The sequence below is a fragment of the Diadema antillarum genome, unplaced genomic scaffold (genome assembly GCF_040938485.1).
Source record: "Diadema antillarum isolate AM-2024a unplaced genomic scaffold, OU_Dant_1.0 seq00001279_RagTag, whole genome shotgun sequence".
Classification (NCBI taxonomy): domain Eukaryota; kingdom Metazoa; phylum Echinodermata; class Echinoidea; order Diadematoida; family Diadematidae; genus Diadema; species Diadema antillarum.
The window spans coordinates 599596-624669 of record NW_027272059.1 but is presented as its reverse complement, the minus strand read 5'-3'; the positions used below and the strand labels follow the sequence as shown (position 1 = coordinate 624669).

Here is a 25074-nt window from a genome sequence, read left to right as displayed (position 1 = left end):
GGTCATTGATGTGTCATCTGTAAGCTGATCTCTAGAGCCAGTGCCTGTATCGCATACCGGTACATCTTCACATTAAAAAGATGTACATTTAAATTCTTTTCTGTTTAAAAAAACAAAAGGAGAGAAAAATGGAGTTCATGGGTGATTACCTACAATGACCCTAGCCCTTTAAGTCCTTTTGTGGAATTACTATTTCTACCCTCAAAGAGAATAAGAATGAACACTGCATATATCAGCAACATTTTAAAGATTATCACTACTTCCCATGTTCCAAATTTCAGTACTACAGTAAACTGAATATTGCTTTACCACATTATTGTACTAAACTGGATATCATTGAAAAGAATTTAGAATGTATTCACATTTGAACTATTGAATTTGTGACAGAAAAAAAAAATCCCAGAAAGAAACAACAAAACTGACTTTCCTCGATTTTTGAGGAATCATACAGCTTTGAAACATGATTCCCTATTTCCATACCCTGCTGTTTAAAGGCCTACATGCACTCAGCCTCTATACGTCACTAACACCCTTTTGTCACAAAGTTATGTGATAAAAAAACATGAGGTACATTCAGGATACAACCTCTCATGGACTCTATTCACTTGGCCTCTAGGGATGAAGAGCCTGCCCATGATGACATTTTAAATTTCCATTACTCATATTCATCATCATCACTGTCATCATGAAAGTCTCTTATTACCATTGGCAACCACATCAACTTAGAGAACGAGGCAGGGTTTTAGATTTAGTACCAGTCTGTGATGTCTGACGGCCTCCCGTCACAAATTAACCATTTGGATGCTAGCCACACTACTGCTGAATGGAACTTGGGTGCGCACGTGGAAAAATTGGGACTTATGGGTATGGCACTTGGGTATTAAGTGAAGAGGGAGATTTCCTGCACATTGAGGTACTACAATTTATGACAATAGCCTAACATCACAGCCTCTACGTCACGGGGTAGCTATGGTAGCTTGTAATCCTTTTTAGAAAAGAAAGAAAGAAGAATGAACTGCTGCCCAAAGGAAAATGTTTACAGATCCTCTTATAACTGCGCTGACAGCAAAATACAATTCCAATCTATTCTTTTAGAACATGAAACACTGAAGCCCTGGAGATACAGCTTTCTTACTCTTTGTGCTTGTTTGAATTTTTCTGCTAGAACATGAAACATTGAAGCCCAGAAGATGCAGCTTTCTTCTCCTTTGTGCTTGTTTGTGACATAAATAATAAAGGATAATTTTGAATTCTTCAATATAAAACACTAAATAGTGACAATCAAAATTAAAAGATAGAGCACAAAATCACAGAAATTTAGGGAATTCTGGCAATCTTAATAAGTTGTGTATGAAGATATGGGCTAATGTGAGCTAATTCCTAGCTGATGCAAAAAGTTTACTAAAGCTCCCATATTTTTAAAAGAAAGTTTGGCATGAATACATTAATTTGATTATAAGAGAGCAAAACTGTCAAAACAAAATTAGAGAGGCTTTATTAAAATGCTAATATATTAGGTATTATATTTCATCAATCCAATTCCCCATAATATCAATAACACCTCTACCAGGGATCTGCATTCACATCCCTTCTGTAAGTAATTCACTCTTCCTTCACCGTTCTCTTTTACATCATAGCAGTCTTAATATGCCAGACCCCAGAAAGAAGAAGAATAAGAAGAAGAAAAAGAGGAACAGCATAAAGAGTCCAGTGTGCCACAAGCTAGATTTCGAAAGAGCGTCTCACCTCTGTGTGATGGGCCGGTGTATGGCGGTGATGAAGGTCAGGCGGTTCGTTCCACATCCTGCCAAACACTTCCAGGTCGCTATCATCCAGCATTGTGGAGCCGTGCCCCTCACAGTCCTCTTCAGGAGGAGTGTCGAATACCTCCACCGCCTCGTCAGGCAAGCCAAATTCTCGCACCACGCGGGTCTGGAGCTCCCGCGAGACGGCCATACTGTCGGTGCAGCGCAAGGAATACGCCCTCTTTGCTGCGGCGGACCGCTGTAGCTCCTTCTCCCTGGCCCTCATAGCTTTCACTGTGTCTTCATCTGGTGCTAAGTGTCAAAGATAACCAAGGGGGAAAGGGATCATGTAATCTCAAGTACTTGAAATTATTCCCTGAGCTTTGTTTGATACTGATCTCACAATATACAGCTCTTTTCTACACCACAGGGCCCAGGAATGCTTCATTGTCTGTAACACATACGTCTTTTCTTGTGCAGAAATGTATGTCCTCATTGATATTTTACAATTGATTGATCTGAAGAAGCACTTGATATCACTGAAAAAAGAAAGAATATCTATCTATATATATATATTTTCTGGTACTAGAAATGGGTACTGAATTCACCATGTGTCTCCTGTAAAAAACGCTGCTGGGCAATTCCACGGTAACTGACGTTACGCATAAGGATTTTCATGAAATTGTTTACCTTGTAGTTTTGTGAATGAAAGCACCAGGGGCTTGCAATTAGCATTGATGAACAAGTTCATGAGAATGAAGAAATAGGTGGAAAGTTTTTCTCTCAAACTGCGTTTCTTATCACATAGCAAGTGAAAATGTGTCGGTAACTGACATTACGGAAAAAGGACATGGGAAATTATGGTGTGGATTTAAATGGAAATATCTCATGTCCCTGACTTTTAACCTTGATGTGTTTAATATGGTAATACACTTAGGTTCTTAGGAACAGGTGTGCAAAATAATGTGCACTTTAGTTGTCTCCTTTTAGCACCATGCCAGTTTCAGTGAAGGCATGACGGTAACTGACGTTACGCTTACATTTGCCATAGGGTTTACACATGCAAAATCATGATTGGGAATAGCTTTGTGATTTTTCATAATTCTGACCATTCAGAATGATTTGTTTGATATGGAGTCATACCTTGGTTCATCAGTCATAAATACACAAATGAAATGAAACATTAGTCCATTTTCTTTGTGTTCTATGAAAACTTAAAGGTAAACATGTCAGTAACTGACGTTACGTAACTGACGTTACACATACTTTGCCATGGGGTTTACAGAGAACTAATTTATTTAACAGGTTACCATACTGCTGCAATATACCAGTAACAATCCCAGGCAACTACTTAGCAACAAATTAAAACAAAATCTAAAGACACAAATGGGTTGGGCCCTTAGGGGGCACCCCCCCCCCCCCCCCCCCCCCCCCCATGCCATTGCACAGTTGGGCAAAAATAAAGTAAATGCACAAGAGGATATTTCTTGACATTTGTCTTGAGATTGAATTCTAATTCAACATTTATGATTACACAGAGCCATTAATAGATTAAGCAGTTCCAAGTATAAATACATGTATATTGACATGACTAAGGGGTTTTGTTTGTTTGTTTGTTTTATTTAATGAACAGGAAAGTTTCTATATCTAGAGTGCTCCACCCATAATACCTTGCAGTACTACACAAAACATGGATATATTTGTGCTTGAAAAAAAAAAATCAAAATATATTTCAGGTCATGGGGAAAACACACTTATCAACTCATAAATATGCATAAATATATAAAAAATCTATTATGATGTATTTCTTCTTCTTTTCTTTATTTTACTCCTCCTTCACGGCATTGTTAGGGCCATAAATAAAAAAAAAGGTCTCCATCATCAATCGATTTAAATGAAAAGTGTAGCACTTTTAATATTTCTCTGTGAAGAAGAAAAATAAATGCTTTTTTGGTCAAAAGAGCATTATTGGTTTATTCCTTGCTGTAAGTAATTTAACTATTTTTCTTTTCCTTTACACTGATATATCACGGCTTGCAAATACATTCCAGATACCAAGAAATCGGACTTTGCAACGAAAGAATTCTAAGATCAATATAAAAAAACAAAATCTTCCTGTTCATAATTATCATGTATTGTATTACAAAATGTCCCTGCATGAATAGAATATAGTAATCAACAAATACACACTGTATGAACATTTTTTTGAAAACCCTAGAATCCTCTCTCACTTTGAGCAACATCAGTGTTAAGTTTCAAACAGTAATGAGTACATGCCTTATGTGGTTGTACCATAATACAAGATGCGCCATGTTAACTACACCACGCATTTAAGTGCAATTGAGAAGAAATATCTGTTTGTGCATTTGCCTTGAGGTATAAACTTGACTAAGTTTCCAGAAAAAAAAAAAAGAAAAATGCTGGCAAAAGCAAACATTGGTGAAGATTGTAACTGTTGGTATAAAGCTGTGCACAAGTTTGCATGTTAACCACCTTTTCTATAAAAAACAAACAAACAATCATGTCACTGATTAGGCCTACAAACTCTGGTAGCTTTATCATCCCATAGGACTGGGAATGTACTAATGTGAATGCATATACTGCATGTGGCAAACTAAACTTCCAGATGATTTAGCCTTAAACTTGTGCTGAATTAAAAATCGAAAGCTCAAGCCCCCTCCCCCCCCCCCAAAAAAAAAAGAAGATAATCATGGTAAATGAATGAATAAATACATTTAGAAATGAAATTAAAAAAATGAAAAAAAAAATATATCCATGGACATACCATGGTGATGACATCATTCCCTATGAAAGGGATTGCTGCTCTTTGTTGTAAGTTGACTTCCCAGATGTATTGAAATGGCCAAGAGTCAAAAATTTTGCCTCAGTTATCATTACTGTCATGGTAACTGACGTTACATACTCGTGTATATGAAGTTTCGGTAACTGACGTTACACATTTTGTAGTGATCATTTTGACTCTCCAGTATGCCAAGTATCCTTATTTCTGGCATTGAAATGAAGGCATATGGGCATACATTAGAAATCTCAAGTTACATCATAAAGCTCACTTTCTTTGATGAATAAAGTTAAAAATTCCTTGTTTTTGGTAACTGACGTTACATCCATCATTGTCAAAGTAATTAAAAGTTTTTATCAAATTCTTTAAAGCAACCAGCTTTTTTTTTCTATCGTGTGGTAAAAGACTTCTCTGGTAACTGCATACATATAAAAGATTGTTGTTTAGAGTACTAATAAAGTGGATATACAGAGAGTAAGTTATGCCACAATCCACTCTTTTCACCATTGAGTTATAGGCATATTTTGGCAGCCATTTTGAAAATCAAAATGGCCACTTTTATTGAAAAACATAATGATTCTTAAAACTTCAACTCAAGTACTGTCTGAAAATGTATGGTGTTTGAAACAAATATCATTTTGAATTTTGGGCACCTGTGTCCTAGTTACCGTGGAATTGCCCTGCTGCAATCTTGAAATTCAGTCACCAATTTTCTAAGCTGGTAGACAAGGCAAGTGCCAAATTGTGTCTCCCCCATTCGCATAGAAGAAATTAATGTTTTTCTAACTCCCGAAAGTTCATTGACACGCCTATGACCTTTGACCTTGTGGTGACCTTCAACTCCACGAGGGACTTTACCATCCCAGTTTGGTAACAAATGGACAAAGGGATCAAAAGTTATGAGCCATAATCGAAACGTGCCATACAAGCTTAACATTGGGCCCTAAAAGTTTGTTGACCCCTGTCTGTGACCTTTGACCTCATGATAACCTTCAACTCCCCAAGGGGGCATCTACCACCCAAGTTTGGTCACAAACGGACATAGGGATCAAAAGTTACGAGCCATAATCGAAACGCGCCATAAAAACTTACCATTGGGCCCAGAAAGATTGTTGACCCCTGTCTGTGACCTTTGACCTTGTGATAACCTCCAACTCCCCACAGTACATCTACCATCCAAGTTTGGTCACAAACAGACATATACATCAAAAGTTATGAGCCATAATCATAACGCGCCGTAAAAACTTAACATTGGGACCTAAAGTTCATTGACCTCTGCCTGTGACCTTTAACCTTGAGGTAACCTTCATGTTTGGTAAAATGTGTAACTTTGTATAACCACTCTTCCCTCATAGTTTGATTGAAATTGAAGTCGTCAGTAGAGAGTTATTCAAGTTTTTGTAGCGTTACGGACGGACGATGGACGGACGACGGACGGACAGACGCCGCAGGCGATCCCTAAAGCCCGCCGCACACTACATGATTTTGTCCCGATTCGCCGGTCTTAAGACCTTAAGACTAGAAGTGTGACGTCACAGTCTTGCCATTTTCTAGTCGTATGACTGGGTCTTAGCGCCAGTCGTAGAGATTTGACATGTTGAATTTCTATGACCGGTCGTAGGCTTTCAGCCATTCACAATGCAGTAAAATGCAAGCACACGCAGTGCGCACTGCGCGCGCTTTACAGTCGTAAGCCTACTCGTAAGGTTCGGTCGCATAGTGTGCGGTGTCCGGTCGTACGACTGGTCTTAAGACCCAGCTTGGCTTAAGACTTTAAGACCAGTCTGATCGTGTAGTGTGCGGTGGCCTTTAATCTCCCCACACCTCCGGCGGGCTCAACAAAAACAACCTCTGTGACATCAGATACAGGATCAGCTATCTACAGTCAGGTGTAAAGACAATGTCACTGCTGTAAATCATGTTGGCGAATCACGTGTTCCTGCAATATAAAATGTTCTTTTTTAATAGCTTCAATATCAGAGTTTCGTCTTGACCTGTGAACTATTGACCCAATATCTACTCAGACAGTCTTGGTGTGGTTACACATGAACACACAAAGTTTTATCTGGATGCTTCATACGATGTGGTATTTGATACCCTGGGGTACCATCAAAGAATTTGCTATTTTGTTGATTTTTTTTTTTTCAGTATTGTACCCTGGGTTACCATAAAGTGGGTGATGGCAATTTTTGGTGCTTTTAAAAGTAAGGAGATGCTGTTGTGTTAGTGTCAATGAATGACTGCCAATACATCAAATAAGTGCCACAATTTAATTACCGGTACCTAATATTTTTCTTTCTCTGATTCAATACCATTACGACACGAATGTTGTTAAATTCATGAGTAGCTCCCAACTCATGAAAATAAAAACGTCATGAAATAAATGGCATGTACACTAGTCACAAATATTATTGGAACCTCTCTCTCTTTTATAATTGTCAAGAGGCAAAGTAATTCAAATTTGCACGAACATTACGGGGAAGTCTCCAGCACTTAGCTTTGTGACTCTTACCACTTTAATCAGCAGCTGATCTTGATTAGTAACATCAAATTACTGTCTTGCCTTTTCCCCAGGCAGTGAAATGTAATTACAGATATTCTATAGTATGTCAGTCTCGCACTGGTGAAATCTGGAGAAGCGTCTATATATTGTATTATCACAGCAAGCACAGATCTCTGTAAAACTGTGTTTTAAACATTTAGTTACATTTCTTGGAATCTTATTCATAGTTAATCAATCAGCATTAAACATTGTTTATTGTTGCCCTAGGTTTTTCTGCTGTCACTCTCATCAAAGACAGAAGGGCCTGACAGGGAAAATGACTCCTGTGTTCCCTTTGATATGACATTTGCGATGATCCAAGTTATGATATTCACAGAGTCTTCCAAGGCAAAATCTTGTACCTGTAATATCTCAGTTCATTAGTTGTTGCAAAACTGATGCCATGGTAAAAACAATTATCATGTGATGCCTCGTGAACACAAGGCCTAGGTTTTCAAAAGCAGATGGTGAGAAAAGATAGCTGAAGTCCTGGTTTTTGCCCAAGTCATAACAGGACTGAGAATGAATCTGACATACAAACAAAGCAAACAGATGTAAGAAACGCAGACTGGCATGACACCAAAATTGAAGTTGAGTATATCATTGTGAATGTCATTTGACAGGATGTTGGAAAAAACAAAACAAAAACAGACATGCTGGTCTCTGATTATCATGACTGCCATGACAGTAAGGTTTATGTTATGACCTACTTCTAGGAATCAGGGTTGGGGGGTGGGGTTGGGGTTAAGGAACATTATGAACCTGACCTGACATAGCAGGGTGAACATTATCCTCCAGCCTCTTCGCTGTTTGACTTTTCGGCAAATCAATCAAGTGAGTCGTGCATCAAGGCACGTACAACATCAAAGCATCAGACATCATCCAGGATGCAGAGTGACTGAGACAAAGGCATGAGGCTCTCTGTCAGCCACAATAGCTTCCCCAATATAAATAAATCAATTCTACATCTTCCCTGCACTCTGTCCTGAAATCAAATGATCTTCCAGTAGCTGTTTCTAGTCTCCTCTTTATCTTCAGAGTGCTATCTGACAACTTGTGTTCTTGACAATTATATGACAGCTCTATTTTGACTCCTTTGTGTTATACAATGGTCTTTACATAAAAGGAAAGAAAAAGAATGCTAAATTGTCTACTAACCACCACAATTCCACATCAATTTCATATTACTTTTGATTGGCATGCATCGAATGATTAAAAAAATATGTCTGTTCAAAATATATGATGAACTGGATATTACTTGATGTAGCACTTCTGCCTATGATGTACACTTTGTATGTCAAATGTTCTTACACCTTTTAATGTTACAGATCGCATGAACCTGCTTGTATAACTGAGCTCATCAAAAAACAAAACAGGGAAAAATAGCCCACAAGACAAGACACAGATACATTCCAGAGGATAGAGTGGTATCACATTTACCCCTGCACCTACTCCCCCCCCCCCCCCCCCCCCCCCCCAATCGTTTCATGTTCAATTGGTAACAAGCTGATGTATGTAGAATGAACCAATGCTTATGTCTGTTCAGGGCAGAAGAGGAAATAAATCTTAAAATGTAGATCACTCTGATATTTTCCCTCTTCACCCATGAGGTAAATATCAGTACATTGGTGTTAAATGACCTATACACACGGACTGACAGACAATATCTTACTGATGTTTCAAGGACAATATATCACCTGAGTCTGAATGTTTCAGCCAAAAGTAGAATAGCAAAGCACTCTAACCTACATCCTCTGTGTGTTTACAATAAGATTTCTGGAGGATTGTGTCCTACATAAATTACGGGTATGATTTGGAGAAACCACACCATACTTAACACAAAATTATCAAACTTAGGATTTCTTCTAATGACTGCAAGAAATAAAAAGAACAAAGAGATGATACCACTTAATCCTTGCATAACAAAATGAGCAAAATTTTGTCAATTCCAACTTACCGCACTATCTTTCCAATGTGCCACATCAAACTACTGATTCTATCAACCAATAGGTGTGCTGGTGCATTTTAAGAGTATATTGTCTTAACCTCTCTTTAATTTCTATTCATTTATTTATATATACATATATTCTTCTTTTTTTGCATTCAATGTGATCAAGAATGTTTGGAATTTGTAAATTTTGACATAAAGAACAAAAGTTATCCAGCTTCTTCATTATCATATTCAGATATTTGCCCAAACTTAAAGGACAAGTTCACCTTCATAAACATAAGGATTGAGAGAATGTAGAAATATTAGTAGAACACATCATTGAAAGTTTGAGGAAAATCGGACAATCCGTTCAAAAGTTATGAATTTTTGAAGTTTTTTTTTCAGCAACCGCTGGATGAGAAGACTACTGCAGTGTGTGAATAACTTCGATGTCACATGCGTACAACAATATAAGGAAAATATATAGAGAATTTCACAAAATTTCATCTTTTGAAAAAAGTGCACATTCCGCCGACTCGTTACCAACAAATGTTGTGGGTAATATTATTCCCCCTCCCTTTAGAAAGTGGCAAGTCAAGAGCTCTTTTATTATGCGAAAAAAGTGAAAATATGTTGAATTTTCTTTACATTTTCTTTACACTGTTGTACGCATATGACTAACAAGCTGTAGTAGTCTCCTCATCCAGCGGTTCCAACACAAAAATTTTAAAAATTCATAACTTTTGCATCGATTGTCCAATTTTCCTCAAACTTTCACTGATGTGTTCTACTAATACTGTTGCATTCTCTCAATCCTTATGTTTATGAAGGTGAACTTGTCCTTTAACTGTGACTGTCAAGTGGAAGTACAGCTAAAGAAAGCTAAGATATTCCAGGGTTCATTGCCAACTTTAAGCAAATTACAAAATGTAATCTCTCACTCTACATATTTTTCCTGTTATCCAAGAACTGGGTACTACCAAAAAAAAAAAAAAAAAATCCATCTGGAAATTTCTCATAAGATCCCTGGATTACATTCTTTGAAGGTTTAAGTTTAACAGACAGTTCCATGAACCAGGAACTGTGAACTCAAAGATGATAATTCTCAATGCCACCATGTCACCACAAGATCCGAAAGACAAACGTTTTCCACAAATTTTGGAAAGCAAACAGGAAGGAGAGGTTTCATCTTTCAGGATTTCAAAAACATGCTCATGTTTGATGTTCGGAAGACATGCGCACCCATGACAGGATACAGAGCGCTTCTGGCGACTAACGCAAGGTTCCTCTTCCCCAGGACCAGCTGAGTGCACACCACACCTTTGTCTCTCCTGATGGTGAAGGTGAGGCTAAAGACTAACCCATCCAATCCTGGGAGAATTCTTCTACAAATATGATCATCTTGACACCTTTAAATTGCCAACACTGATTTTTTACTGCAGATCCCACATCAGAGAAATAGTTAGAGAGTAATATATCATACTGTTGTTAAGCTCATTATTTTAGCACAAAATTAGAAACAAAGATAACATGAGATAGAAACAAGATTTCTTGTTTCCCATTCCAAATTTAGTTCTATATTCTACAATAGAAGGCTTTTCTGCATCTGAAACCATTTCAGATGAACACAAAAGCATTTGAATGAGAGAATTTGTTACTCTCAATTACAAAATATTGACAATGAATCAATAGTTAAAATTATGATTGAAGAAAAAGCACGAAACCAGAGAAATACATTTTTTTTTAACTTGACGGGGTAAGGGCCCTCCACAGACATATTTCTACCATGCCTCCATAGCTCATATGGATTTATCAACATTATTATTAACTTTATTAACTCCATTTATGATCATGATTAACTGCAAAATGTGAAGAAAAAAAAAACAATTTTGCCATGAGCATTTACATCCCATTCGCAAAGCAGATTTGTAAAAAAAAAAAAGCCTTTACTGCAGTTTCATTGTGCCATATATCATCTTTAAATGACGATCCCAAATAGTGGAGAGGTTAACTTGAGGCCCTTCTAATGTAAAGCATAGCATCACATTTTGAACTTAAACTCCTTCTAGCGCTAACAACAGGAACTAGAAATCTTGTTTACAGGGCCATGAGAAGTTACATAGTTTCTCCAGATGGGGGCGTGTGAAGTACATTGTCAAAACAGATCTGTCTGGAAGGCAGTACTCTTGCTTTCCCACCAGAACATTTTCTACCATATCTAGGAATTTAAACAGAGCAATGTTTGTTGCTCACATTACTTCTATATTCTGGAAAATGAATATCAAAAATTGAATTAAATAATGAAAAGCTGCATCAATGCTGAATGCCATTAAACGGTCAGTGCTTTTTTATCTTTACTAAAAATTCAAAGGGTGCATTCTTCTCATGCATCCTCCACAAATATAATTTTCAGCATCTGTTCCAGACACTGCTACTACTGAACAGTTCTGCAACAATTGTCACCCTACAATGTGCAATGTTTCGATTCCAAAACTTGCAGCTGACACCATGTGATCCTTAAAAAGAGTCATTAATGGGTGGTTCAGTGATTGGAAGGATATGTGTATAACTCACAGCTTCAAGTGGTCTTACAAACATAATCATTTAAAAAAACAGACATTATGTACATATCAAAACATGTATGCACATTAGGTTTAAACTACAGTCATCCCACATGTACAACACACAATATAGCCTGTCCAAAGCTACAATCTCTCTTGTTACCCTATTGAACATCAATTTCAAAATACATGAACAAGTGGCATTAAAGTGGCACAAACTGAGCGGACATCACAAGATGAATTGTAGAGGTAGACTTCACGTAGAGATGCACTGTCAAAGATGAATAGTGTCAAAGATGTATAGTTAGTAAACTTTACCAATGTTGTAATTGTACTAGTTGATCTAAGAGGCTCATTTGAAGATAACAGATGGTGGGTATTGTGCCTGTGGCCTAAAGGGATGGTATTGAATTGGTGGAGATGAGGATTGGGCTTCTAACTTTTTGTGAGATACAATGTACCAAGAAACCACTTATGAAATAGTACAGAGCATACCATTCTAAGAGGAATTCAAAGTTTATTTGATGGAAATCAGTTTTGGAATGGCTAAGACATCCAAAAATAAAGTAAAACAAAGCGATCCTAAACCAATTTTCATCAAATAAACATTGAATCCCTCTTAAAATCACATGCCCTTTCACATTTCATAAGAGGTTTTCTCATTCTCTCATCACAAAATGTTACAAACCTGAAGTTAGGTCTCAACCAAAACTAAACTATCCCTTTAATCAAATGTATTGTTGAACAATGTTTCAAGTTTGACAGTTTTGAGCTATGTGTTCCCACAAGCTGCCAGTGTCTTTACTGTTGTGTAAAAATGACGCTACCAAAAATTGCAGCATAAAATAATTGCTAGAGTAAAATCTGTGAGCGATCAAATTTACTGTAATTTTCCAGTAGACAGGAGTGGTAAGATAAACAATATACACAGTCTATCAGCCAGGTGATGTTCATTCTTACATACAACATGTATCTTGAGGGTGATGATATAACTTTTAAAAATTTGCACATATCTGAGTGTTTTTTGATATATTTTGAGTATCATTATACAGCTCAGTCAGCTACATTTGACAACTTTTTCAATTGAGCCACATTTCAGCCCTCAAAAGAATCAGGCACAAATTAGGTTCAGTAGCAATACAAAAGGACATCATACATCCCTCCCAGGCCAGCTGACTGATCTAGAATAATTGTCCACAAAATTTATTCAGGCCGCATATGCCATTAGCTTAGTCCCTCCACAGAGGTAGAGAGAGAGAGGTAGAGAGAAAGTCATCTTGTTTTTGTCCAGTGCAAAGGACATGTAACCCTATCTCACCCAACCACTGAAGTGAGATTCCCAGGCATCCCGAGGCTAGTTTCAGGCCCTTAACACTTCTCTCCGGAAGTGACCGACATATTATGCTGATACACTTGACCCACAAAATATCTTTCTTCTTATCTATAACTCTTGTGTACCTTGTATAAAGGATGAGGCATGAAATACTAAGCAGTAATGAAACAGGACATGTAACTATTCAGTAATATACCCCCTAAACTGACAGAATTCACTCATCTTAAAGGGAACTCTCCCCTAGAATTTAAATTTGAGAGGTGTGAGAGCATGTCCTCAGAACTCTAGAGAAAATTCTATCCCATCACAAAAAATGCCCAAAACTGTGAAATATTAATTTTAATAAATCAGCACGCACTAGTGTGCACTCCAATAGTAGCCAGATCTGAAAATAGTAGCCGTGCGTAGACCATCGGTGTGTGCATGTTTCCTTCATTCGCCTCTGTCTGCACACAGCTATATCGAATCCTGTCTATCAGTATCGCCTCATCAAGCCATATGCATCCGCATGAGTAGATGCTGCCGCGGCTGCCTGGTCAGTGGCCCGGCGCGGCACAGCAGCACCAACCTAGATGCGTACGTGGACATCTGCGTGCGTTTGCGTGTTTTGAGAGTATCGTAGTACACTGATCGTACAGAAAATCATCGATCTACGCAATCGAATGCAGTCGATAACGCCAGCGACTACTCTTAGATCAAGGCGCATGTAATTTTTGGCATTTTAGAGATTGCTCTATGTCTCTTTATATATTGCTATAGCTCTGTATGTGAGTAACGTTGCACTCTTATATTTCATAGGGATATTGCCAGTACAATAACCTACAATGTCAGAACGCTAAATTTCTGTGTACAGACACACTTTAACCCATTCCCCATGAGATCCTAAAATCTCCATAGATTTTGCACAAGAGGTCATCAGGTTCCATTACACAGTGGGTTACTACTGCGACCACGAGAATACTCAAAATGCTTGGTTTTGATTGTTCACCATCATATGAAAGTTTGTAGTCATCGCATACTACCTTTACTCCAAACATTCTCCGGAAACTCAAGACACCGGATTGCAAGCATTAATCACAGAATTTTCTCACCTCTGCTTCCCTCAAAATACACATTTCATTGAGTCACAAACCACAAAAGGCTTATCATTCACCATATAAAGGCAAAGAATACTTTGTCAGACAGCAGTTAAAGAGGCATTAGGTCACCAGTGGCAGTATTACACCAGTACAACTTACATGCTCAGAGATAATTACAAATACTTAACATCAATGACTAAGATCAAAATCCGTACTTCCTTGAGGTTGCAATTACTGGAAAAATATCAATATTGTGAACAGGTATGTCATACCTAGTTACATCCATCAAAGTATCTATACTTTGCTTGCGGCCAGTTGACCCTATTTTGAGAGAGGGAGATGGAGGGAGGGGAGAGGGAGTTTTAACAGGTAGTTCTAAACTCTTTATCTACTTTATGTGTTGTCCAAATATTGAAGTCACAATTCTTCGTTGGAAATGTCATTCGAAGCTTGTAAAAGGTACTGAAATTTCAACTCCCTTCATCAATTTCTATTTAAAATGACAAATGTGATAGTACTGACAGTAGATCTTGCAACGATAATTACAGTACTGATTAGATCAGTTAAAACTGCCATACAGATAAACAGATGAACAGATCACCATATGCCAAACGAAGAAATAAAATAATATATAAATAAAGATAATAATAAAAGAGTTAGTACCTTTATCACATACACATTTATAACATTTTATATTTTTAGATCATTTGCGATGGATCCATCTAGGTGTTTAGTGGTGTGCGTGCTTTCTTTCTTTACATCTTTTTTGAGAAGGGGGGAATTTCCACTCCGTGGAAGCTCATTAACTGGCTATTGAACCAACCTCTTAAGACGTGGCTATCAGACAAACAAGTCTCTTCCACTCATCTAACTCTGGTGTGCTCATCGTCACTCGCCCATCTCTCAAATGCCAATGACACAGCACAAATTTATGACACGGTCTTGTCGGGAGTGCTACACCGCATCCCCGTCCCCCTTCCCCTTTGGTTGGCTCCTTTGCACAAAAAGGTCACAAGATGAAAGAAGACTCACAAACAGGTAAGGTTTTCTGCATCTGCTCTGCCTACGCCTACCTGCTTTTCTCTTCTATGTGTGAGCTTTGAGAACACTTGAGAGGTGTTTATATTTCTTAAAGGCGTTGTTTACCATTGGGAGCAGTGATTTCAAAAATGTTCGAGTTATCGTGTTTGATGCATATGTGTAGGTCAGTTGTATCACAAAACATCCTACCATATAAAGATTTCACAATGAATCCTAAAATATAAGGAGATATCACTATTTTTCTCATTAAACCGTAACTGTAGATGGTTTATTCTAGAAACAATTCTATTGTAACTATTGTTCACATTTTGTTTATTCAACAATACTTAACATTGATGATACTGATTAACATTTTTACATTGTTTGTTTATATCCCTTACTCACATTTTAGGACTATTTTGAAGCACAAAAGCTGGGATTTTGTTTCATCTGCAAATAGTAAATAATGCCTTTTAAGGTTAAACATAGTCCTCAAACCCTTGATGAAACTGTTGGATTTTATTTTAGAATGGAGACATATGATAAGAAATGTGTAAAATAACCCTGTGATAACAAGACTTCAGCTGGGTATTTATGAAAATGTGAAATATTACCAAAAAAACGTTACGCCGGAAGTATTGCAGTCTCACAGCATACCTGGTCGTGGTTGCTACATGTTTTACACTCAACTACATCAAGTACAATATTGGGCCATAGCAGTATCCATCGCACATGAGTGAATCACATGCAGGAGCTTGTTAGCTGCATGCGATTCAATACTTCTGCTTGTGCATGATTTGATCATCACATGACTAGTAATATTCTACCAACCAACTGCTGAATAGGGAGGACATTTCAGGAATAAATGTGGTGTATTACGATCAAAATTATTTTCCACTTTTGATCACCAAATACTCCAATTAAAAACTCTGTATCCTAACAAATCATGTCAGCCAGACAGGTTTCTTGGGAGACCCTTTGATATATTGCAAGCAAATTTTAAATGGTGGAAGATGAACTTTGCGCCCTTTTGAGAACGATGTTTTAGCTTTAATTCTATTTATAGTAAAGCAACATAGTGATGCCAAATGGATTAAGGCAGACAGTATTGAGTAGTCTGTATAAAGGCTACACAGGACATAGTAATTTCAAGCATTCAAACAATTACTCTGGATGGAGACAACACTCACAGCACATGATTACTCTACCAGAGCACTACCATCCATCATTCTTAAAATGTTCAAAGAGCATCTAGTCGTGTGTGCCATAAGTATGTCATGTCTCCAACATGTGCCACCTCTTAAAATATAAATGTCATTCTATGAATCTTTGTTACAATAATCTTATAATCTATATGTGTCTCCTTTCTCCTAAAATCAAGGTATTTGTGTGGAAAATCTGAAAGACAATTGAGTTAAGTGTACAAAATGTCCTGTAGACTACAAAGAAAAATTTAGAAATTTCGCATCTGGACAAACTGACACAGACACACACATAATCAAAAAGCACAAAGAAAAACAACAGCCACTTACACTCTTAAAGATATGTCATAAAGGGAAGGAGAAAACATTTTTTAAAGGACAAAAGTTCATTATTACATCATCAGACAAAGTCTACCTGTGCATTGGCTGCCTTTTGCTTACATTTTGGTATTGTTTCTTTTTTTCTAAGATGAAAGAGACAGCACAGGGTGTAACAAGACCAATTTGAAGGCAATGCATGAATTTATAGTAGTCGACACATACAAGACAAGAGCATTCCCAGTCTGTTAAAGAAAACCCAGGCCATGCATACACATGTTTAAATAACACGTGTCTGATAATTACTCTTGTACACAACTCAAGATTCACCTCTCCTTAATTTTCATGGCTTTCTTGTTCCATGATTGTAATATATAGATTAATTACACAATCCCTGTTTGATTTTTTGCTTTATACTTAAAAAACTTTATGCTTTGAATGATTCTTTCCCCTAACAAATGATGCCAATTTCTTTAACAGAAAAGAAAAAGACAATTGTTTCAAGCTCACTGATTTATTAGGGAAGAGCAAGACGAGCACAATGGTAGACCATTGACCTTCCACTGAACGTGGCCATTTTAGAGCCAAAAGGGATTTCTTTTGGTATTACACAGATATTTCCCTGATGATAACAATATACAGGTGTGGCAAATAAGACACAAAAAAAGATACCTGTTGACCAGTTCATTTCACACCTTGCCCAGCAAATATTTGATGTACTAGCGTGACCTGGCAAATGGAGATTTTAATCCACAAAATCTTGGGGCGTTTTTTGCCACACAGATTATTATCCTGTCCTTGTTAACTTAGCAATCATAGATTTTATTATGTATATCATATTGAAGAAAAATTAAATGGTAAACACATCAAATCTGAACAAAATTAGATCAAAAAAAAAAATCAATTTGGGAAGGAATATTAATTTTGATACTCTAAATTGAGCTATCAATGTAATGGTCTATTGAATAAATTCAGTAATTTAGATATTTAGATATGTTGATATTTCTTCAAACAAAGTAAACAACATCACAATAAATGTATGAACAAAACAAAGATCAACTTACAGAGATTTTGTTCCATCTTCTGAAAATAACAAGGCATAGTATATAATATACTAAAACAAGGTAGAACCAAAAAGAAAAAAAAAATCAGTTTCTGAGACTTGATTGGTTAAGTTATATTTCTTGTGTCTAAAAATGTGTGGGCTCAGCTCTGCAGCACCTGAGAAGAGTAAGGCTTTATGGGATATCCCGTACCAGTATCTTTGGGATTTCTACAAGGGTTTTACTGTAGGTGGCATTAGTATATCAGCCTATAACTGGAATGCCCTGGATAACTGAGGTACAGAGTGCATGACATTAAAAAAAAAAATGTATCTTTAATTGAAGACATAACTGCTTGTAATAACAATGTAGCCATCATTACTTCAGTTGTAACTCTCATTCTACTAAAGTAAAGGAAATGCATATCATCGCTGTGGTACAGCAGGCCCGTAACGGGAGTCTCCCCCCCCCCCCCAAAAAAAAAAAAACAAACAAACAAACAAACAAACAAACAAAAGAAATATAAAGAAAAAATGAGTCATGGAACCTCTCTCTAGGCAGTAAAATGACCACTAAATACAAGCGCACAAATTGTCCCCTGTCATGATGATATGTGGTTCTGTCAAAGGTAAAATTAAGCTTTGGCAGATATCTGTTTTTGCCGTTAAAATAGTTGCAAATGAATATATGTTAACTGTCCCTTTGCTTTGTCCTACATACGATCCTCAGTGGCAACCGCTACTCCGTTAATTCTTTCTTTGGGGGTTTACGCAGTCTGCTCAAAGCAGCCATAATATTTGCCCAGTTGCTCGGTTGGCACTGAAGCTGAAAATCTGTTCTAGTTTGTCCCATGACTTGTAAGGTTTCTAGCAGTCCCTGGATCCCTCTAGATGTGGTAAACAAGTCGGCAGATGGATTCTTTATCCCGGGGTCAGTGGAACCCCACATAGGGTCACAACATTGCAGCTCACTTCACAAGCCCAGGATGCCAGCGCACCATATTTTTTGGGCCATAGCCAAAAGTTATGGGGGGGGGGGGGGGGGGGGGGGGAGGGGGAGGGGTTAGAGGGGGAGTGGCAATTGACGACAGTAAATGGAACAAGCACTCGCATAGTCTCCAACTCTCGATATACTGGATGGGCTCCCTCTATTGCTAAGTGCAAGCACAGCTTGTGCCACAATCAACAACAGATGGCAGCATTGACAAATCATATCCCAGGTACTTTGAACAATTTCATGAACAGACTTGATGAAGCTGTTACATGGTAGTTTATAGTACAGAATACCCAGGCTGTCACTCACCGTTGAACATTTGAATTAGCACCCTTGGCTTCTCCCTAATTATATGGATTAAACGCAGTGATTTTATCAAATTTTTGGAAAATTTTCACCAATATTAGCAATATACATCATGGAATGCCATTTCTGGTAGCACTAGCAAAAAACAAAAAGTGGGTATACATGTTGTAAATACACTGGAAAGAGAATGGTGCAAGTAGTACATTTAGATACAGTGATATAGTTAGTGAAGTCATGGTAGTAGAAGAAATAGTAGTATACATCCATGTAGTTTATTGTAGCGGTTGTGGTGGTGGTGGTAATAGTAGTGGTAGTGTTGTTATCATCACTGCTATCTTTAGTAGTAGTAGTAGAAATAGTAGTAGTAGTAACAGCAGCAGTAGTATCAGTAGTAGTAGTAGTAGTAGTAGTAGTAGTAGTAGTAGTAGTAGTAGTAGTAGTAGTAGTAGCAGCAGCAGTAGCAGCAGCAGCAGCAGTAGTAGTAGTAGCAGCTGTTATGGTGGTAGTAGTGGTGGTGGTAGCAGTAGTAGTAGTAGCAGCAGTGATTATAGTGGTAGTGGTAACAGTAGTAGCAGAAGTGATAGCAGAGGAGCTTCAGAAATAGTAGTCATGGTAATAAGGGCAAAAACAATAATAGGAGTAATAACAGAAGGAGCAGCTTCTGTTTTGGTGGTTTGGGAGATGTACCCCTTTAAAATAGACCTTTGTTTATGCTCCCATTTGGGGGTGTGACTAAGTCTTTGAATACCAATGATACCACAAGTTATTGCACTGAGTATCAATGACATCACTGTCACCTGAGCTACCAGCACATTATCAGTAGGAAAAGAATGACATCCTAAAATTTTTGTTTCCTCAATATGTGCTTGTTTGCTAACACATATCAAGTATCACTACAGTCCTTGGATCGGTACATAAAATTGCCAATTTGGTTTACAGATCATTAAGTTTAACCATTCTTATCAGACATAATAAGCTTGTGCACTGTTTTCATCATAAACCCTGAACTCAAGTCCAACAAAAAAATATCAGGTGCAATCACATATGCACCAAAACGTGAGCTTCAGAGCATAAGCATTTGAAAATGCATTAAAAACATGGCTATAAACCTGAACTTAGTGGTGTCTGAACTGCAATCTGAAGGTCAATGTTTTATATGTGCAATAAGACAACACAAGCCATATATCATCAATTCTCCAGGAATAAGCTTGCTGCCTGTCACAACAGAGTATGTCCATTGATATGAAGCTGTTTCTCTTGCTTTTGATTCTGACGAATCACAAGCACTAAAGTTACCATGAGTACGCAATGGTGTTACCTGATGGTATTACAAAACATCTTGTGTAAAGAAACTCGCATTTATTTGAAGAAAAAAAATGCACAAATCTAATACAATTGTAGCTTGGGATATGGTCACAGCTTCCCTAGTAATTATGGTCTTTGGGCTCAACTTGCACATACAATATAAAAAGTAAAGTTTGGAATATATATGCTTGGACAGGCCATATTGGGGATGGGGTGGGGTGGGATACTGCAACATTGGTTATTACGCAGGGGAGGCTGTGAAGGAAATGAGGTACACTCTGGCTGCCTTGTTTTTACTTATATTGACCTAAGAGACCTCAACTTAAAAAAAACAAACAAATATATGTCTCTGGCAACTGTGTATATTGGTGCAGACTGTATTTTTGCTCAAAAGAAAAAATTGTTCATGTGACTCTTGCAGGAAACAGTACATTATGGCATATTGATCTTTGTTTGTTCTTGTTATTGTTTTGTGTCTGTTTGCTTGTTTGTTTTTTAGGAGTAGCACCTTTGATAATCATACCCAGTGTTACTGGACTAATGGTGCTTAGATCAAAGATGTGGAATCAGCCTCCTCAGTTACCAAAGTGATTTGTGTTTGTGTGTCTAAATCTTTATTGTCATGACAACTGAAGCTCAAGAAGATAATATAATAAATTCATGAATCCATGCACAGATTTCAAATGTACAGCCATGGCAATATTCATGGAAAGATATACTGTAGGTCTATAATTTTAGTTTAAATGCTATTCTGTATTTTTCAAAGCAACAAAATAAAAAAAAAGACTGTGCTCCTCATAAGTGATTGATAGTTCTGCAAAGTAAAATGACAAGGTTACAGGGTGAATACAGTGTACATGGAGAACTTCCCCTTCCAAAGTCCACTCATATCAGACTTTGGATAGTACTGTCTAATCTACTTTGCAATCTTATCATGAACATGGGATGGGATATGCTCATTGATGAAACATTAAATGCACCATAAAGCAGTAATACTATGAAGGCAAAGACAAGATATGCAACATTCTATTCTTTTTTTTCATGAGTGTCAATATATATATAGTATACAAGTTTATTCTTCAAAGGGTATTGTTACAAGAGGTGACAAATTTCATGGGGAGGGGCAATAAATTCAGAAATGAATTGGAATGACATGACCTTTGTTCATCTATTTCCCTATCTATCAGATACGTAATCTGTTAAGATGACTTGTCTGGTATCGTGGATAATTAAGAGAGAAAACATTCTGTCAGTTGATTGATATCTAGCAAATTTTACAACATGCCCAAGCATTGCCCCCTCCCCCCCTCCTAATAACAAATGCAGTGTACTGTAAACGTGGACATTTTCGCATGAGAAGAATTTTTCTCGTTCAGCCGGGTAAGATGAATTTCACGTTTTCAAATTCCAATCAAAATACATATAAAATAGTATTACGTATAGCAAGCAAATTATTTGCATGCTTTTATTATCATGTTAGTTTCATGTTTTACAGAATGCATGACAATTTCTACCCCCAAAAAATTTCCACTTTTACAGTATATTGTTCCTGAAGTGGGAACTTTTGATTTCGCTCCTTGAACAAGGGTAATTCCTATTTTTTCACTCCATCATTCTGGTGCCTGATCATAAAGGCCTTATGAGTCCTGACGCATATCCGTTAGAGTGTTCAATACTTAACACTTGGACCCTATGCCGGATGTTACGCATGTGCATGGGGTACTGAACCATGATAAACTGATTTCACATTATTCCCAAGTGATGACAAGTTTTCATGACAAGTTTTCATGTATCTTTCTTGAATATGTGATTACATCTGCCCTGAGGGAAAGTGCCATACTGGGGGGGACGACCTTCATGATTTGTTGTTTGATATGCATGAAGGTTCATCTACTCACCAGGGAATGAGCCTGCAATGACAGAGGGAGGGTAGGACCGCACCCGACTGGTCCAGCGCTCTGAGCAGGCCCCTCTCTCATCCAACATGTAGAGGGCGTCGGGCACATAGGACATCCTGATACCTCGCTGGCTGGAGTCCATGTCAGACACCACTGGCTCCTCTAGGAAACTCTGACGGGTGAAGATTGACACATGGTTAGCGCTCTAGAGTAGAATTCATTGTTTACAGGAATAGGAAATGGCCTCACAGTGTATTGCAAAAACCTCCTACCACCCCCAATATAAACACATCATTCTGAATGAAAGCATGAACTCAACAGCAGTAACTTACAAACTCCACTACAGTCACATCACTGTCACATAAACAGTGGTCTCAAGTTGTTTTATACTTGAACATGTATTTATCTTCCCTCAAAATAACAGACACTTTGTGCCCACAGCGTCCTATCATCACTAGGTTTTCACAGAGGAAGTAAATACCATCATGCGAATGAAAGAAAAATCTTGCTTCTCAAAACTTTGTCCACCATGCATAAGAGAAGTGTTATGAAAGACATCAACTTTGTGTGACCAAGACAGCTATTTAGCATTCTAGTGTTGAGATGTGACTTGTTAAACTCTCCATATGGCAACACTATATGGTATAGTCCTTAGAAGGACTATCAGGAGGACAAAGGATAATTGAATGGAAACTACAGAAGAAAAGGCCATTACTTTGCTATGATTTAAACGAATACACTAGGCTAATGGCATGTTGAAGTCACAATCCTTGGAGTGAACTTTTCATCAGGTTTGAGTGACTGTCACTAGGACCCGTTTACAGTGCGGGGCTGGGCCTAGTCGCGGCCGAGCCGCGGCCGAGCCCAGCCTCAATTGCGAGGCCGGGCCCCGCAATTTTGTCCATTTACACTGCCGGGCTCGGCCGCGCTTTTGATTCAAACCTTTCAATATTTTGTCATAGTGGCGCTCTGCTTGTAAACAAACGCAATTTGGTATTGTCTGGTTTTCAGACCCTTTTCCAAATGAATTCCGTGGCGACGAAGTCGCTGTTCGGGCAAAGGCCTTTGCCGAAGGAAATAATCCTTCGCAGGACAAAACCACCTTAAACTATATTAGTTTTTGACGTTGAGGGAGTTAATATCCTGAAAAGCGAAATAGTACATGCAGAGGGTTTGGAAGCCAGACTAAAATTGGCCGTGCATTTGGCCCAGTTTACGTTTACACTGAGAAAAGGCCGACCACCTCAGGAGCGAGGCCAAATGCGAGGCCAATTTTGGCCTCGCATTTGGCCTTTTGTGCGTTTACACCAACATGAAGGTGGGCTCGGCCGCGGCTCGGCCGCGGCCGAGCGTCGCACTGTAAATGGGGTCTGAGAAATGTTTGCAACACAAGTTCCCTAGATGATAACAAACTGAATAAAATTAAATGAAAGTCTTCCATCTGTCACTACTTCGCAAGGAAGTGGTTGGACTTAAATACCCCCTGACTACTGGCAACTTGTGTGAATCGAATTGAATGAAATTGAATTTGATTGAATTGAACTGATTTGTTTTACTTGGCTACCAGGGCCAATAAACCTTGTGAGTAAACAACCACAGATCCGATGGCTTGCTTTACATTAGGGTCACAACTGCTGCAGCCAGGGAACTTGAACAAAGGACATTGTGATTGATAGTCTGTGGTCTTATCCACCAAGCCACAAGAGCTCATCAGTTTGTGTACACTGTTAGCACGAGTATGAGGTGGTGGGCCTCAAAGGGTTAAAGAAGTCCCAATCTGATGTCAGTAACCGAATGTGGATGACACCTCATAGAGACTGTGAGAGGGTGTGCATGAGCTGCTACCTTCGAATGGCAGGTTTCACACCAGATCTGAGATAAAGTATGGCACGCTCATCGGTGTGTGAATAGCATTAGTTGTAACTTCAGCCTCATTTTATTCATTAATCTCATTTTTAGATATCCAATGTTCATTACAGTTTACTTATTATTTGGAGAGGATTATTCAAAACGATGTAGTAGCAGCAGCAACAAAGGCCCAAGCAAAAACAAGTGAGGAGGGTCCCTGAAACATTGATATTTTCACTCCTTCAGAGGTAGTTCACTGAGAATAGGTACTGTGTTGAATCCTGATTTAATCTTGTGCTTTTTCTCTCATTTCTCCTTGTCATAATCAATTTACTTATTCTAATTTTTCATTTGAAAGACGAAGAATGCTACACTTGAGCAAATGTGCAACAGTTACCAGGTAGGCTGTGAACATTAATAATTGAATGACATGAAATGTCAAGTGTAAGGGAAGGATGAACACATAAACACCTGTTCCCAGCTGAGCCACCACTTGCATCCATTGAGATGACTTACAGCCATGCCATCACATCCATCACATGTGTGTCAGCATGTGGCCATCACACTGAAATCTACCTCGGACTAGTCTCGTTTCAAGGCTGTCAACTAGTTTATTCCGATCTCCAAGGTGTGCATATGGCAAATGTAATGATTGTAGAAGACGATGGTTCCAACTCACATATCAATGGTTCCAAGAAGGACTCACAGAGTATCAAGGAGGAGAAATGAAGAGGTCAAATACCTGAAAGCTAAACTAATGACATTGTTTGATATAGGAATTGGATTACAAGAGGAGTTTTCTTACTTTGGAGTACATAGGGACCCGGCTGAAAAGAGCCATCCCCTTCTGAATCACTATCTGGAGTAAGATTGTTGCTAGTCGCAACAATATACATCATATCTCCACAAGCCTTTTTGGGCACAGAAAGATAACTTGATATAGTGGGAAAGATACAGTAATCAGTGTAAGGTTTATACCTTAGCTTCCTCCACATAGGGTGTAAAGAGCCTGGGCCTGGGGTAGTGACGTCTCCCCTTCCCTCTCACCCATGGGTTGACTCTGGCAAGCTCATCTCCTGACAGCATGTGGGAGGGCGGGGTAGGTATCAGACCCCTCTTCACTGCACCCGTCAGGGCCTGTGTGGAAGGGA

At 38.2% G+C, this 25074-nt stretch overlaps 1 protein-coding gene across 1 annotated transcript in view; it reads right to left on the bottom strand.

Annotated features, from left to right (window-relative positions):
* LOC139745614 (BTB/POZ domain-containing protein 7-like) overlaps positions 1–25074 on the bottom strand; it is a 102080-nt gene that overhangs the window by 18083 nt on the left and 58923 nt on the right. The window contains exons 7-9 of the mRNA XM_071656014.1: positions 24902–25060; positions 22076–22247; positions 1747–2057 (exon numbers count right to left, since the gene is read on the bottom strand). Of these exons, the coding sequence (XP_071512115.1) occupies positions 1747–2057; positions 22076–22247; positions 24902–25060 (642 nt within the window). The remainder of the gene's footprint in view (positions 1–1746; positions 2058–22075; positions 22248–24901; positions 25061–25074) is intronic.